Genomic DNA, 15,276 nt, shown 5'->3' on the forward strand with positions numbered 1-15,276 from the left:
GCTAGCCTTGGAGGAAGGAGCTAGAATGAAAGGGCGCGGCCAAGCTTAGAAGGCGAACTGAAAAGGGCGAGGCCAGTTGTTGGGCAGAACCGGTCTTGGCGGGGCGTGTCTGGTGGAACCGGCGTGTCTGGCGGGATAGGGCGGAGCTAGCATGGATGAAATGAGGATGACCACGCCTCCCTCGCCGTTCACGCATGCGCTAAGTTTAGGCTGTCCCTAGATCTGCCTGAGTCTTGAGCGGGAAACCAGGACTTGGAACGGAGATGTGGCGCTCTTGAGTGCAACGACTTCGTCGTTTACAGAATTAGACACTATCAATTCCTCTTCCGATGTCTTCGGAGAACACGGGTGGCCGTGCTTTGGGTTTATTTCTTGTAAGGGTCCTGCAGGCGGGTACAGGGACAGAAGCGGACCCGGGGTCCTCGAGCTCCACTCGGAAGTGCGAGCTGGTACCGTGGCGGGACGAGGTATCCGGGCGGCGTGCGCGGCCGCGTGGGCCATGGGGCGTCGCTCCCGGAATCGACGGCTGCAGCAGCAGCAGCAGCAGCAGCAGCAGCAGCAGCAGCAGCAGCAGCGATCTGAAGGCGAGGAGAACGGCGGCCAGGATGGCCGGAGACGCAACAACGCGGTAGGGGCCGGGCTGCGATCTGCGATCCCCGTCGCCTACCGCTGTGCTCCCGGCCTGACGTCCCGGTCCGTGGCTTCTTGCTCCGTAGGGCTGGGAAGGCGGCTACCCCGAGATCGTCAAGGAGAACAAGCTGTTCGAGCATTACTACCAGGAGCTCAAGATCGTGCCCGAGGGCGAGTGGGACCAGTTCATGGAAGCTCTCCGGGAGCCCCTCCCGGCCACGCTGCGAATTACGGGCTACAAAAGGTGGGCGTCCTGGGGGTGGGAGCGGATCTCTTGAGAGAATTGGGGATCACTGCGGGGGAGATGGCCGGAGATGGCACAGGCCGAGAGCTCAGGGTCTCCGCGGGCCAGTTCACGGGGGTATTGCAAGTTTGGGAACTTTTGGATAAGAAACGCAGAGGCTACCTATCTGAGGATGTGTGGACTCCCGAGGATTCCTGAGCCCAGGGTGTGACGTTTGCATCAAAGTTAGGACTCTTCGACCAGGGGGTGCTGCAGGTAGGGCACTTGCTGGTTCGTTTCCGGGCACCACCGATGGTGCCCCGACCCCCCCCCCCCCCACACACACTGAGCACAGTCTGGTGTAGCTCCCCAAACAGTTTAAAGCTAACAAACACTAATAATTTATCTATTTTGTAGTTTTTTTCTTTTCAAGGTGAGTTGTGAATTCAGTGAAGAACCATGGGAGAATATTTAGGGGGAAGGGATGCTTTAGAACCCCACTTAACCTACCCTCAGCAGTTAAACTTTCGAGGGCTTTTGCTCAAAAAAGCAGTAAGTCTGGGTCCAGAGAGACAGTAGAGGGGATAGGAGGCTTGCCCTGCAGGCAACAGACCTGTGTTCTATTTCCAGTATCCCATATGACCCACCAAGCACTACCAGGAGTCATTTCTGAGTTCAGAGCAAGGGATGAGTCCTGAACATGGTTAGATATGGCCCAAAAAACTGGAGTGAAAAAAAAACCTGAGTCAATATTGCTACCTCTGCTTGCCTGAGAGAGGCATTTGGGCTGGTCTTCGATTCCTTTTTTCTTTTTCAGCCACACCCAGTGGTGCTTAGGGCTTACTCCTGGCTAGTGTTCTGGGATCCCTCTGACCAGGCTTGGGAACCAGATGGTATGCTATTTGGAATTTAGGTTGGAACAAGACAAGCGCCCACTGCTGGACATTTTAAGTTTGCAAAGAAGGAAATAGAATGGAGGGAACCCTTTGGGCCTGTTTGTTTATCATTTCTTCATAGCCACGCAAAGGAGATTCTCCATTGCTTGAAGAATAAGTATTTCAAGGAATTGGAGAATCTGGAGGTAGACGGTCAGAAGGTCGAACTTCCACAGCCCCTGAGCTGGTAGGTGTAAGATTTTTAATTTTCTTTTCCATCCCCTTTCTATCCCCGTCACATATTTATTTCCTGCTACTGTCTGCTGTTGGAAGCAAATCCTGGCCTTATGCTACACAACTGCACACTAGTAATGGTCACAGATTAGGGCCCTTATGGGCTGTTGGCCTTTCATGTACGAAGCTGTGAGTGTTTTTCCTGCTCGCGCATTCCTGTTTTTTTTTCCCCCGGCCAGGTATCCTGAAGAACTAGCCTGGCACACCAACTTGAGTCGGAAAATCCTGCGAAAGTCCCCTCAGTTGGAAAAGTTCCACCAGTTTCTCGTTAGCGAAACCGAGTCTGTAAGTCAATTCCTGAGATGCAGCTCTTTCTTGCAGTGTTTGGACACTCATGAGCCCAGTTCGAGAGGGGTTGGTCAGGGCAGGGATGGGGGGACCCCACTATGCTGAGTGCAAAGGACAGCTGAATCTGGGGCTCACCCACTCACTGCTCTTGGGATCCTCCGCCCAGGGATGCACCTGTCTTGAACTCCGAGGTGCTGTAGGAACAGATAGGTGGGCTATGCTGCCCGGCCCCTGCTCTCCCACGACCTTGGTGGTTCTTCATTTCTCATACTCCTATCTTTTCTTTGGTTTTTGGGTTATACCTGGCAGTGTTCAGGTGTTACTCTGAGCATAGAAATCGCTTCTGGAAGACTCAGGTACCATATGGGTTGCCAGGGATCGAACCCAGGTCGGTTTGATCAAATGCCCTACTGCTGTGCTATTGCTCCAGTCCTAGGTGACCCCTTTACCCCTTTGCTGCAGACATGAAGTCGCCCGTGGTCTGGGCTCCTGACAGTCTACCTATGTCAGGCAGTCCCTGGAGACATAGCTCCATCCTCCTCTGAGGTTGGGGTTCAGGGAATCTCCCGAGTGTTCCTTTTGAAGACACTGCACAGGAAGTGCCATCAGTGCCCAGAAAGCTCCTTTCTATACCCCTCGAGGCATCCAGTTTCTCAGACCTGACCCCAGAAGAGCCCCAAACCCTCCCTGTTGAGGGGCTCTAGTTCCTGGCCACCCTTCTCTCCGGCCCATCCTGGCCTCACAAGAGGGGGTGCAGGGCATGGCTTACAGTCAGAACAAGTGGGCAGGATTCAGGGCTGTGGGAGGAATGTGTGGCATTAATGGGGTGCTGGACGGGCCTAAGTCCTTCTGGCCACTGAGGGGCAGCTTTTGGTTTAGTCCCTGTGGAGGGGTGCCACTCAGGATTGGGTGTCGGCCATGAGTGGGGATGTGCAGGTGTCATCTCATGTTCCTATGCCCGGATGATGGGATAAATGTGAAGCTCTGGTTGTTGCGCCCTTCTCTGGGGTTCCAGACCCCATCATGTCGCTGTGGTCTTGTCACCAGTGCTGGGTTGCCTTCACTAGAGCCAGCCTTGGCAGAAATCTCTGAGGAGACGGCACTGCCCGGCCGTTTTGTGGTGCTGGGGATCAGCCCAAGTTGACCCCTCTTCTGAACTCAGAAACTTCTCTTCAGGGCAACATTAGCCGCCAGGAAGCCGTCAGCATGATCCCGCCCCTGCTGCTCAATGCTCACCCTCACCATAAGGTAGGGGCCTCAGGTCTGGGCCTGCATGTTAGTAGGGCATGGGATGGGGTGGGGGGGGTAGACTTCTTGTTGGCATACCCAGGCCAGTCACTGTCCAGAAGTGACTTTATCGGTGTGTCCATGGCCCATGTGGATCTCTGCAGAGATGTCTCAGCCCTACTCCTGGCCAGCTTGTGGCTTCCTGGCTGTGCCCACCAGAGGCACCTCAGGGCCCCAAGAAGGGCCAGGTATGCTGGGCTCCAGTGACCTCAGCATCCTCCCATATGTATGGCCGCCCCAGCCCTGCAGAACCCAACCTGTGTCAGGGGATTCCTTTGGTTAAGTAGGTCCTATCCCCCGATAGATTCCATGGAGAAACAAGGGGCAGGAACAAAGGGTTCAGCCCAAAATCAGAGGGTGATCCTGAAACTGGGTACAGTGACCCTCCTGCCTGGGGCTCTGGGTACATGACCCCTTCCTCTCGGTCCTCACCAGATCTTGGACATGTGTGCGGCTCCTGGCTCCAAGACCACCCAGTTGATCGAGATGCTGCATGCAGACATGAATGTGCCCTTCCCAGGTAGGCCTGGACTGGGCGCTGCCTTCAGCGTGGGGTGCCCCGTTCCCCCTGAGCCTGCAGCTGAGGCTGGTAAATCTCTGTGAGGAGCAGTTTCGTGTGCTTGCTGAGGCCCATCCCCTCCTGTCTCCCTGTTTTCCAAAATTGGCTGCACACTTGCCTTGAGCTGATGCTTGGCAGTGGATGGTGCTGTTGTGCCTGGCATCTGGTTGTCTGTCCCCGTGTGCCACTCTCAGCTCACTGCCAGCCTGGCTGCTATCTGCTAAGAAAGGCTCTTGTCCCTCCCAATTCACAAAGTTCTTGATTGCTGAGGGCGCAAGAACATGAGGGTGCCAATAGCAGAAAGTCCCCTTTTTGGTACCAGGGTTTGGCATGTCATAGCAGTTCCCAGCATAGTGCTATCTATGCTCAATGTTGGTAGGCCTGGGTTCCTGGTAGCTGGGGAAAGAGAAAAGGAGTAGCTCCCTGGCCAAACCACAGGGGAAACCATCCTTAGGAGCTGCCACTTGAGGGTCTTTTTACTCCCGTCCTGAGGCTCCCACCTGACTGAACTGGGGAGGCCTGGCCACCTCTCCCCAGCAACCCCACTTCTCTCCCCAGAGGGCTTCGTCATTGCCAATGACGTGGACAACAAGCGCTGCTACCTGCTGGTGCACCAGGCCAAGAGGCTTGGCAGCCCATGCATCATGGTGGTCAACCATGACGCAGCTTGTATCCCCCGGCTCAGCATTGACGTGGGTGGCCGCAAGGAGACGCTCTTCTACGACCGCATCCTCTGTGATGTGCCTTGCAGGTACTGTCATCCCCCGCCATCTTCTGCCATTCGCCCTGCATGGACACTACAGCTTAGAGGGGACCTACCTCCTCTCCTCTTTATCACACTGTGGTGCCAAAGCATCAGCATCATCCCACAGAGAGAGGGCAGCCCTGCCATCTAGCTCCCTCCTCTCTCATGTCTTGGGACCTCAGTGTCCAGGGTGGTTGGTTCCTCCATCGGGCAGGGCAGGATTCCATTAGGATGTTCTGGATCTTTGCACACTGGGCTCAGAGTTCGGTTTCTTATGGAAAATTGTTTTTTTCTTTTTTCTTTTTTCTTTTTTTTTTTTTTTTTTTTTTTTTGGTTTTTGGACCACACCTGGTAACGCTCAGGGGTTACTCCTGGCTGTGTGCTCAGAAGTCACTCCTGGCTTGGGGGACCATATGGGATGCCGGGGGATCGAACCGAGGTCCGTCCTAGGCTAGCGCTGGCAAGGCAGACACCTTACCTCTAGCGCCACCATGCCGGCCCTGAAAATCATTTTTTTTTCAATAGTGGTTCTTGGAGTGCGGTTCAGGTTTGATGCTTTGCTGCTATGTTTATGCCTCACAAGTGTTCCTGAGTTTGGGCACAAAGGAATTGTGCAGATGTTAGACCATCTGTCTTTGCCAGCATGTGGACCTACGTTCAACTCTGGTGTCCCACAAAGTCCTCCAATTTCCCCAGGAGTGGCCTTGAGCACCATTGGGTGCTGCTTGATAGTAGTGACACCGCATTTCTCACAAAGGAAAGAAGAAATCAAAAGTTGAGCATCTGAGGGTTACTGGAAGGCAGTGACATGATTCTTGCAGGGTGAGGTACACTACAGGGCTGTCTGACCTGACCCCTCTGCTCAGCACATTGCCCTTGGCACTGGGTGTACTTGGTGGCCTGGATCAGGCTGAGTTAGAGACTGAGGAGCTTCCTTTCATAGGAAATGGGACCCCACCTTGAACTGCCTTCCCACAATCTCCGGGGCTCTGATTACTTAGCTCCTGGCTGGTGCTATAGGCATGATATAACCCAGGACTCTGGCTCCCCAGCTGGGAGTCTCTTTGCCTTGGCTCATGACGACTGGACCCTGCCTTTCCCCCAGAAAAATGAGCAGATAAGTTAGACGTGGACCGAGAAACCTCAGGGTCTGATCTCTTGGGTGTCCACGCAGATGCCACTAAAGGAATGTGAAGGGGCTGTTTGGCCGTGAGATGTGAAGTGGGAAATCCATTTGTTTGTTTGAGCCATGAGAGCGCCTCCCTTGTGAGGTGGTATTGTCTGTCCCATCATGTGGTGGCTTTGCTGGCGTCTTGGTGTGGACCAGGTAGGGAATGGACTTTATTTGTTGCTCCATCCAAGGTGGGAAAATTCTCCAGCGTAAACCCAAGTTCTACATGTAGTTCTGTTAAAGATGGTTCCTTTTTCTTGTCTGCTCACTGAAAAATTGACTTATGATGACAGTTGAATGTGTTTTGGCCCATAGCAAGAGCTCAATGGCCAAAGCTACTCCCATGCATGTGGGAAGCCAGAGTTCAGTCCTGGGTACTGCATGGTCCCCTGGGCATGGCTGGGAAGAAAGTCACACACACACACACACACACACACAGACACACACACACACACACACACACTCAACCAGAGCAAGAGCTCATGGTCCCCTGGGCATGGCTGGGAAGAAAGTCACACACACACACACACACACACACACACACACACACACTCTCTCTCTCTCTCTCTCTCTCTCTCTCTCTCTCTCTCTCTCTCTCTCTCTCTCTCTCTCTCTCTCTCTCTCTCTCTCAACCAGAGGTCAGTCCTGGGTACTGCATGGTCCCCTGGGCATGGCTGGGAAGAAAGTCACACACACACACACTCAACCAGAGGTACCAGCACAAGGGTAAAAATAAGTATATTGTTCGCGAGGACAGGCAGAACATTGGATTCTGTGAGATTGCAGGTGTTTTCTGGAGTAATAACACCTGTGTACAGGCTGGCAGGAGCGGGATGGGGCTCCGGCCTAACCCCCGACCTTTCTGCTTGCAGTGGAGATGGCACCATGAGGAAGAACATCGATGTCTGGAGAAAATGGTCCACCATGAACAGCCTGCAGCTGCATGGGTGAGCCCAGGGGCATTGGCACCTCAGTTCCCGATAGGTTGGCCCCTGAGAGTCTGGGTGCTGCTGGCGGTTGGCCGAGTGGCCGCTTGGCCTCAGGGTGACCTGGTGTCCGACCCTCAGCTTGCAGCTCCGCATTGCCACGCGGGGTGCTGAGCAGCTGGTGGAAGGAGGCCGGATGGTGTACTCAACCTGTTCACTCAACCCTATCGAGGATGAGGCCGTTATAGCTTCTCTGCTGGACAAGAGCGAAGGTCAGTGTTGCTGTTGTGCGCATGCTTATGCCTGTCTGTTTGCCGGACAAGAGTGAAGGTGACGCGGTCACTGTGCGTGCATGTATCTGTGTGTCTGCCCCCAGAACCTTCCCCATGTGAAACTAACTTATCGTTATACCCTCTTCTGTGATTCCATCCAAACTGAGCACCCAGCAGCCTCAGTGACCAACACATTGTCTCAGGTGCAGGTGGACCCAGTATCCGAAACACACTCCATGCTTGTCCCCTGTGGCTGTGGCTATTAGATCCCTAACAGGGGGCTTCAGGTGGAGGATGAAGGGCTCTAGGGTTGCATCACTCTGATCCCCAGCCCTGGACTAATAGATCGCCAGCTCTCGAACCCTCCCCTCAAGACTCCCCCAGCCTGTTGTGACCCGGCTGAGCCCTGACCTCCTGAGGAGGCCCCTGAGGGATGGACCTCAGCACTGCCAGGGCTCATCCAGAGGCCAGGCTCATTTGGTGAACATGGAAACCTGCCTGCTATGTCCGTGTCTGGGTACTGCTTGGGGCTTCTGACCCTCCTTCTGACCCATCTTAGCAAGTACTGCTCAGGTGATTGCTGGGGTCCTTGTCCTAGAACCGGGTAAGCTGTAATTGCTGAAGGCCAGAAATCTCACAGACTTCATGTCTGGAGCTGTCCGTCATTTTCTGTTGGCTTTGGGTCCTAAGATACCCATCATACCAGACTGGAGCCCATCAGCGGAGTTGAGAATTTCTGACTCCTTGGAGCCTGCTATGGCCTGGATCTCTCCCCACCTTCTCCCTCCCCAGCCAGTCCCTGCCTGTCCTCTGCTCTGAGTCAGCACCCATCTGTCTAGCCACATAGTGTCTTCTGGAAACTTTCCCAGTGAGAGCAGCTGCCCTGCTGGAATCTGCTCCCTGGAACCAACTCCTTACCATCTTGTTTGGTCCTCGCTGGGCATTGCCCATGAGGGGCAGGCAGCATCTGGCCTCGGGCCTGGTGTCTGGCCCTCACCGAGATGGCTTCTCTGCTTCCTGATCTACAGGAGCCTTGGAGCTGGTGGATGTGTCCTCCGAGTTGCCAGGGCTGCGCTGGATGCCGGGACTCACGCACTGGAAGGTGGGCACGGGCCCAGCATCCTGCAGGCCAAAGATGTCATGTGGGACAGTCCTGTGGGGACATTGTGCCTTGGGCCGTACTGGGCATGTTTAAGGCACATCCCTGCTGTTTCCTCAGGCTGTGCCAAGGTTTCTCTGCCTTTGCTCTGCCTGCAGAAACCTGGTTCATGTCTTTTTGCTTTGGGGCCACACCCAGCAGCGCTGAGGGCTCACTCCTGGCTCTGCACTCAGGAATCACTCCTGGAGGGCTTGGGGGACCATAGGAGATGCCAGGGATTGAACCCGGGTCAGTTGCATGCAAGGCAAATGCCCTCCCCACTGGACTATGGCTCTAGCCCTGCTTTGTGTCTAGTCATCCCAGAGTTCAGCTTTGTGCTTTGGGGATGTTTGAGAGGCTGGAATTCAACTTTCCAGTTGGAAACCGTCACTGCACTTTGCAGCGGGAAATAGTTGGAAGCTTGTTTTTATCATTTGTTCAATTTCTCTCTCTCTCTCTTTCTTTCTTTCTTTCTTTCTTTCTTTCTTTCTTTCTTTCTTTCTTTCTTTCTTTCTTTCTTTCTTTCTTTCTTTCTTTCTTTCTTTCTTTCTCTCTCTCTCTCTCTCTCTCTCTTTCTTTCTTTCTTTCTTTCTTTCTTTCCTTTCTTTCCTTTCTTTTCTTTTCTTTCATTCCTGGTGGTATTCAGAGGACCATAGGGGGTACTGAGGATAGAATCCAGGTGTTTGCTATTCTTCTGGCTCCCCAGAGGCTTCTTTCTTTCTTTCTTTCTTTCTTTCTTTCTTTCTTTCTTTCTTTCTTTCTTTCTTTCTTTCTTTCTTTCTTTCTTTCTTTCTTTCTTTCTTTCTTTCTTTCTTTCTTTCTTTCTTTCTTTCCTTCCTTCTTTCCTTCTTTCCTTTCCTTCCTTTCTTTTCTTTCTTTTCTTTCTTTTCTTTCTTTTCTTTCTTCTTTCTTTCTTAAAGAAAACACTATGACAGTTGTCCTGTTTTTTGGCTGAAAGGTCATCTCATTGGGGGCTGTACCCAGAAAATCCTGGTGGTGAGCACCCAGGACCCTTAGTGCCTTTTTGAATGAACTGCAGGCCCTGTCAGTAATCCCAACCTTGGGCCCAGCCCTGGTCATAACCCTGAGCCCTGGGCCACCTGTCCTATTTGTAAATCTGAGCCGGAATCTGTAGCTCCCCTCCTCCTGCGCTGCAGGTGATGACCAAAGATGGACAGTGGTTTGCGGAGTGGGCTGATGTACCCCAGAGCCGGCACACGCAGATCCGACCCACCATGTTTCCCCCGAGCCCCCCTGAACAGCTGCAGTCTCTGCACCTGGAGCGCTGGTGAGTCAAGGTGCAAGGGCTTGAGCCCTGGCTCTGGTGCGCCCTCCTGCCTTTCTGCTCCACAGCCCCCCTGATCTCCGGCTCTGTTCCAGCCTCCGGATCCTGCCGCATCATCAGAACACTGGTGGCTTCTTTGTGGCGGTGCTGGTGAAGAAGGCTGCCATGCCCTGGAGTGGGCGCCAGCGCAATGTGAGCCTGTGGGGCAGCATCTTGGTGGGAGGGATGGCACCTAACATACCACCTTTTGAATTGAGTTAATTAGTTTTTTGTCTTTGGCACACCCTACATAGCTCAGGGATTCCTTCTGGCTCTTTGCTCAGGAATTATTCCTGGAGGTCCTCAGGGGACCCTGTGGGATGCCCGGGATCGAACCCAGGTTGGTTGGGTGCAAGGCAAATGCCAGCCCCGACTGCTTTCACTTGGCCTTAAAATATCACCTTTTCCAAGCAGAAAAGGATTCGGGTGAGTCAGCCCCTGTAGGCCTAAGTCTGTTCCCTGGACTTCTTGCCAAGATGGATCTTGTTCCTTTCCGTGTGGACCAGATCTGTGGGCAGACCCCGCTGGCCGTGTCCCAGGCTTTGCTTATGTGCTGGCCCCAGTCGCCATCTGCCCGCGTGTCATGGCTTATTCCTTGCCCTGCCAGGTCGGTCCTTGGCCTATACTGCCTTTTGTGAATGACCAAGACAGAGCCCCAGTGAGGAGCTGTGTTTCTCCTGTGTCTGCTTCAGGCAGGGCATTTCCCTGGGATACTTCCCTGGGGTGCGTCCCCACCATGTTTTCTTTTAGGTGGGGAGGGGTGTTGGGGCTTGAACCCTGTGCACAGCCCTCAGTGCTCTCCTTCATCTGGTTTTCAGCCCAGAGTCGTGGCTGCTGCTGGCTGACCCAGCCTGTAGACTGAGGGAAACTGCCCTCAGCTTTGCTCTGGGGTCTCTGGGCAGGAGCAGCTATAAAGGTGCTTTTTACTCTTTCTCTGCCTCTTGCGTCACTTGCCCTGGGGCCCCTGCAGAGTCACCCACTGGCACCATTACAGGCATCCTTGTGTGCCACCTAGTCCAGGGCTCTGGATGTGCTTGCGGCCACTGGCGCTGGGGCCCAGCTCGTCTCATCCTGTCACACACAGCTCACACACAGCTCTGGCCTGCCCTGCTGCCTGGCTTCAGAGTTTTCTCTTGTGCAGGGACAGACATGGACAGGAGTGTTCAGGCCCCCCGCAGAGCTCTCACCACCCATGGCCATTACCTGGCAAAGCGGGTCCTGCCTCAGAGGAAGCTCGGAGCTTGGTATTGCCTTTTCACGGATGGGCTGTGAATGCCCCACAGTGCCTTGCCCATCTCTGGCATTTCTTGGGCCGCTGAGGGCCTACTCTTGTTCTGGGGCTTCTGGTCCCTGGTCATTGGGAAGACCTCACTTGAGCAGATTTAGAGCATAGGATCCTTGAGTCCTAGGGACTCGAGTGCCTCTATCCCTGGAAGAAGAAAATGGATGGGGGCCGGAGAGTTGGTGCAAGCCATAGGGCATTTGCCTAGCATGCGCTGACTTAGGATGGACCATGGTTCCATCCCCCGGCATCCCATATGGTCCCCCATATGGGATTTCTGAGTGTATAGCCAGGAGTAAGCCCTAAGTGTCACTGGGTGTGGCCCAAAAAGCAAAAAAAAAAAAAAAAAAAAAAAAAGGATGAGAATTGGACCCCACCAAGCTTAGGGCCCCTGCAGGGATTATGGTGTTGTGGGCCTTGAATGTATTTGTCAGAATGAGGAGAGTGAGGCAATTTCTCTGGGTGCAGGGCTGAGTGCAGGGGTTCCTGCTGAGGAACAGGGATTCCTCAGCCCTGCTCACAAGGGTCGTGTCCCTGCTGGGTACAGGAACCTTTTAGCCTGAGTCTCTGTGGTGTCCTGGTGCTCAGGGCTGGGCTAGACCCCCTTCCTTCAATCTCACTGGTAGTTTTCTCTGCGCTTCTGTGTGCGGCTGGGCCGGCCCTGGTCACCTAGGACACAGGTCCTTCTCAGATTTGAGGGGTTTGACCTGCAGGCCCAGGAGCCTTCTAGGGTGGTGGTGACCCCGTCCCACACCAGCTGCTCCGTCGAGGCTCTGAGCCTGGGGTCATGGGATTGTCCTCTATGCCAGGTGCAGGGCAGAGCCAGTGAGCCCAGGGCCTCTGTCCAGCCATGCCCTGCAGAGCCCACGGGAGATGGTGCCACAGGCCCCTCGGAGCAGGAGCCAAAGCCGGAGACTGGGATGGGAGAGACGGACGTTTTGGAGAGCAACGAGAACAAGAGAGACGGGGTGTGTGGGTAAGAGCCAGCCGGTCTGCCCGGCTCTTGGGCCCAGTGAGAGCACTGAGCTTGCACATACACGTGTGTGTGTGTGTGTGTGTGTGTGTGTGTGTGTGTGTGTGTGTGTGTGTGTGTGTGTGTGTGTGGGTCAGACAGGTGCTGGCCTATGGGAGTGGCAGGGCCACCCACGGGTGGAAGTGAGGCAAGTGGGGGTGCCCCTTACTTCCATTATAGAGTCTCCTCCGTCTTCCTGTAGCCCTCCCCCGTCCAAGAAAATGAAGCTATTTGGGTTTAAAGAAGACCCTTTCGTGTTCATTCCCGAGGACGACCCACTGTTCCCACCCATCCAGTAAGGCTCCTTCGGCCCTCAGGATGTGTGTGGATGGGATGGGACAGGATGGGACTGGGACAGAATGGTAAAGGGTGAACGGGACAGGACACGGTGTATATGTGTATCAGTGGGATCTTGAGAAGATCTGGCAGTTCCTGAGCTGAGACCATGGCACTGGGCCCCACCTTCCTTTTTGTTCTTTTTGAGGGGTGGGAGGATGTGGGGTCTAGCAGATTCTCAGTTTGCTCTTCCTGATACTTGCTGTTGGGATTCTACTGGGCCTGGGCATCACCCTTCATCCCTACACACACACCATGCACATATGAGACCTAGGCAGGGCGGGGGTTCTGGCCACTGAGGCTCCCACTTGACAGAAAATTCTACGCCTTGGACCCGTCGTTCCCGAAGACAAATCTGCTGACACGGACCACGGAAGGCAAGAAGCGGCAGCTCTACATGGTGTCCAAAGAGCTGCGCAATGTGCTGCTCAACAACAGTGAGAAGATGAAGGTGTGTGTCTGTCTTATCTGTCAGTCTGTCGGGCGAGACAGTGCTCACTCACAGCAGCCACCTCTGTAGGTCATCAACACCGGGATCAAAGTGTGGTGCCGGAACAACTGCGGGGAGGACTTCGATTGCGCCTTCCGCTTGGCCCAGGAGGTACCTGAAGGGGGGTGTTGTTGTGTTGTGTATATGTATGTGCATGCCTGTATATATGAGTGCTTCAATAGTGGCATGCGCGGGGCCCACACAGACACATTTACAAGCTTGCACACACTTGCTAATATACACATGCCCACACGATCATACACAGTCACACATAAGCTCATAAACATCCTCTCACTGACTTTCACATGCTCACACACTCACCCTCTCGCACTCCTTGACCTGTTGGTGTTGGTGCTGCCCCCAGGGGATCTACACGCTGTTTCCCTTCATCAATTCGAGGATTGTCCGTGTGTCCCTCGAAGACGTGAAGGTTCTGCTCACTCAGGAAAACCCCTTTTTTCGCAAATTGAGCAGCGAGGCGCATAGACAAGTCAAGGACCTGGGTGAGGTTTAGCGGGGGTCCCCCGGGGTGCTTCCCCTCTCCTACCTACCCCTGGGCCCTGCAGAGCTTTGCAGGGCTGAGAGTGGGTTCTCGGCACAGAGGGATAGAGTGGGCAGGGCTTGGGTCAACATGGCCAACAGACCCTGTTTTTCCTCACAGCCAAGGGGAGCATCGTGCTGAAGTACGAGCCAGATCCCACGTGAGTGAGGGGCACCAGGGGGGGCTGAGATGCTGCTGTGAGCACCCCCAAAAACAGACAGCATCGGGGTTACATTGGAGTAGGCACTTTGTTGGAGAACTTTACTGCAGTGTCCCTGGAACTTTCCCAGACAGGCCTCAGACACCAGGGAGGGAGGGAGTGAACCCATAGATAGAGCACAGACAGAGAGACACATGTACACATGCACACACACGTGTTCAGGAGTCCAGCCCTGTAGACAAAGGCCAGGGTGTGGGTGCTCCCATACGAGCTGCTAAAATGGCTGTCCAGGTCTGAGGGGGTCTAAGTTGCTGACAGTTTTGAGGTGTCACCGTTGCAGGAGGCCAGACACCCTGCAGTGCCCCATTGTGCTGTGCGGCTGGCGCGGGAAGACGTCAGTGCGCACCTTTGTGCCCAAGAACGAGCGCCTGCACTACCTCCGCATGATGGGGCTCGAGGGTGCAGCTGATGTGCAGGCTGAGGGCAGCGAAGAGAACAAGGCCAGCGAAGAGAACAAGGCCAGCAATGACCCGGTGGCCAGCCCGGCCCCCACACAGGAGCCCGAGGTCCCCACAGATGCCCCTGCCATGGACATGCCCACTGTGGACAATCCCACTGTGGCCACCTCCAAGGCTGGTGCTGCCTCGAACACTGCCCCGGACAACCCCACGAACACTGCCTTGCCCCGGTGAGCCCGCTGGGATTCTGCATCAGAGCCAGCCAGGCTCAGAGTCTCTGCCAGACATTTCTAAGGAATGAGATGCAAAGTGGCCACCGGCCACCGCTGCTTTCTTAGGGAGCTTCCGCTAAAGGATTTTATTTAGCTCAGTACAAGTTCTCATTTCGTTTTTTTTTGTTGTTGTTTGTTTAAAAAAATTGGGGGTGGCTGGAGCGATCACACAGCCGACCCAACCCAGGTTTGATCCCTGGTATCCCATACAGTACCCGAACATTGCAAAGAGTGACTCCTGAGCACAGAGCCAGGAGTAACCCAAGTGCTGCCTGGTGTGGCCTCCCTGCCTCCCCCCCCCCCCAAAAAGAAAAAAGAAAAATTTTAAGAAATCAGGGAAGGCAGAGATGTCCCGGGTTGGGGCACTTGCCTAGCGCAGCCCCCACAGTCAGGGTCCCCAGAACGCTTCTAGGAGTGACCCCTGAGCACCAGCTAGACCTCCTTATCAGTGCTCAGGGGTCACTCATGGCAGGGCTGGGGACCAGTCGGGGTGATGGAGCCCCAACCTTTGTAACATTTCTTCGGCCTATTTGGCATCTTCCCAGCCTGCACTGTTTCCATTCCGCCTTCACGTTTCAGCCTCCTAGGAACATAGCTGCCCTGGGAGAGCTATGGCCTCCGGAGTATGATCTGTGTTTTTTTAACCTACATTTTTTGCAAAGACGCTATAGACAGCAGGTCCTGGGAGTCCTTGGGGCACTGGTGTTAGTGGCAGCTGGGTTCCTGGCTTAGGGTGAGCGTTCTCAAGGACCCCTCTTGGGAACTGGTACCCCAAGGAGAGTGTAAGTACTTTGGGGCAGCTCCTTATGGCTACAGGTCTTCAGGGATAGGTCTCTGGGCTATTCAGTAAAGCCAGTGTCAGCTACCCTGGGGAGGCACAGGCGCACGGTGACATGGATGTGCATATAATGCAAACTAAGACACATGCATAGGTGTGGGTCGTGTTTCTGCATCACAGATCCATGCAGGCAAGTCTACACACAAGTGTGTGGG

The 15,276-nt window shown here is 54.4% G+C and overlaps 1 protein-coding gene across 2 annotated transcripts; it reads left to right on the forward strand.

The window, feature by feature from the left end:
• Nucleotides 1-433: 433 nt before the first annotated feature.
• NSUN2 (NOP2/Sun RNA methyltransferase 2) lies at nt 434-14,448 on the forward strand. Of its 2 annotated transcripts, none has more exons than XM_049767912.1 (19): nt 434-628; nt 717-874; nt 1,871-1,975; nt 2,202-2,307; nt 3,487-3,558; nt 4,033-4,117; nt 4,715-4,907; nt 6,945-7,019; nt 7,140-7,270; nt 8,299-8,372; nt 9,566-9,696; nt 9,789-9,885; nt 11,824-11,990; nt 12,229-12,321; nt 12,678-12,813; nt 12,883-12,963; nt 13,217-13,355; nt 13,514-13,553; nt 13,894-14,448. In XM_049767912.1, exons 1-19 carry the CDS (start codon nt 500-502, stop codon nt 14,243-14,245), a joined length of 2,364 nt encoding a protein of 787 aa, XP_049623869.1. In that variant the 5' UTR covers nt 434-499; the 3' UTR covers nt 14,246-14,448. The 2 variants fall into 2 exon arrangements, with proteins under 2 accessions (XP_049623869.1, XP_049623870.1); XM_049767913.1 differs by having other exon boundaries at nt 11,830-11,990.
• Nucleotides 14,449-15,276: the final 828 nt, after the last annotated feature.

Source organism: Suncus etruscus, chromosome 2, assembly GCF_024139225.1.
Source record: "Suncus etruscus isolate mSunEtr1 chromosome 2, mSunEtr1.pri.cur, whole genome shotgun sequence".
In the NCBI taxonomy this organism is placed as follows: Eukaryota; Metazoa; Chordata; class Mammalia; order Eulipotyphla; family Soricidae; genus Suncus; species Suncus etruscus.

What these genes read in the sequence shown, in the direction of transcription:
- NSUN2 (XM_049767912.1), top strand. Translation starts at nt 500, where the DNA reads ATGGGGCGTCGCTCCCGGAATCGACGGCTGCAGCAGCAGCAGCAGCAG. An exon ending in TAGACAAGTCAAGGACCTGG is followed by an intron (nt 13,356 to 13,513) that starts GTGAGGTTTAGC and finishes TTTTCCTCACAG; the next exon opens with CCAAGGGGAGCATCGTGCTG. An exon ending in AAGTACGAGCCAGATCCCAC is followed by an intron (nt 13,554 to 13,893) that starts GTGAGTGAGGGG and finishes TCACCGTTGCAG; the next exon opens with GAGGCCAGACACCCTGCAGT.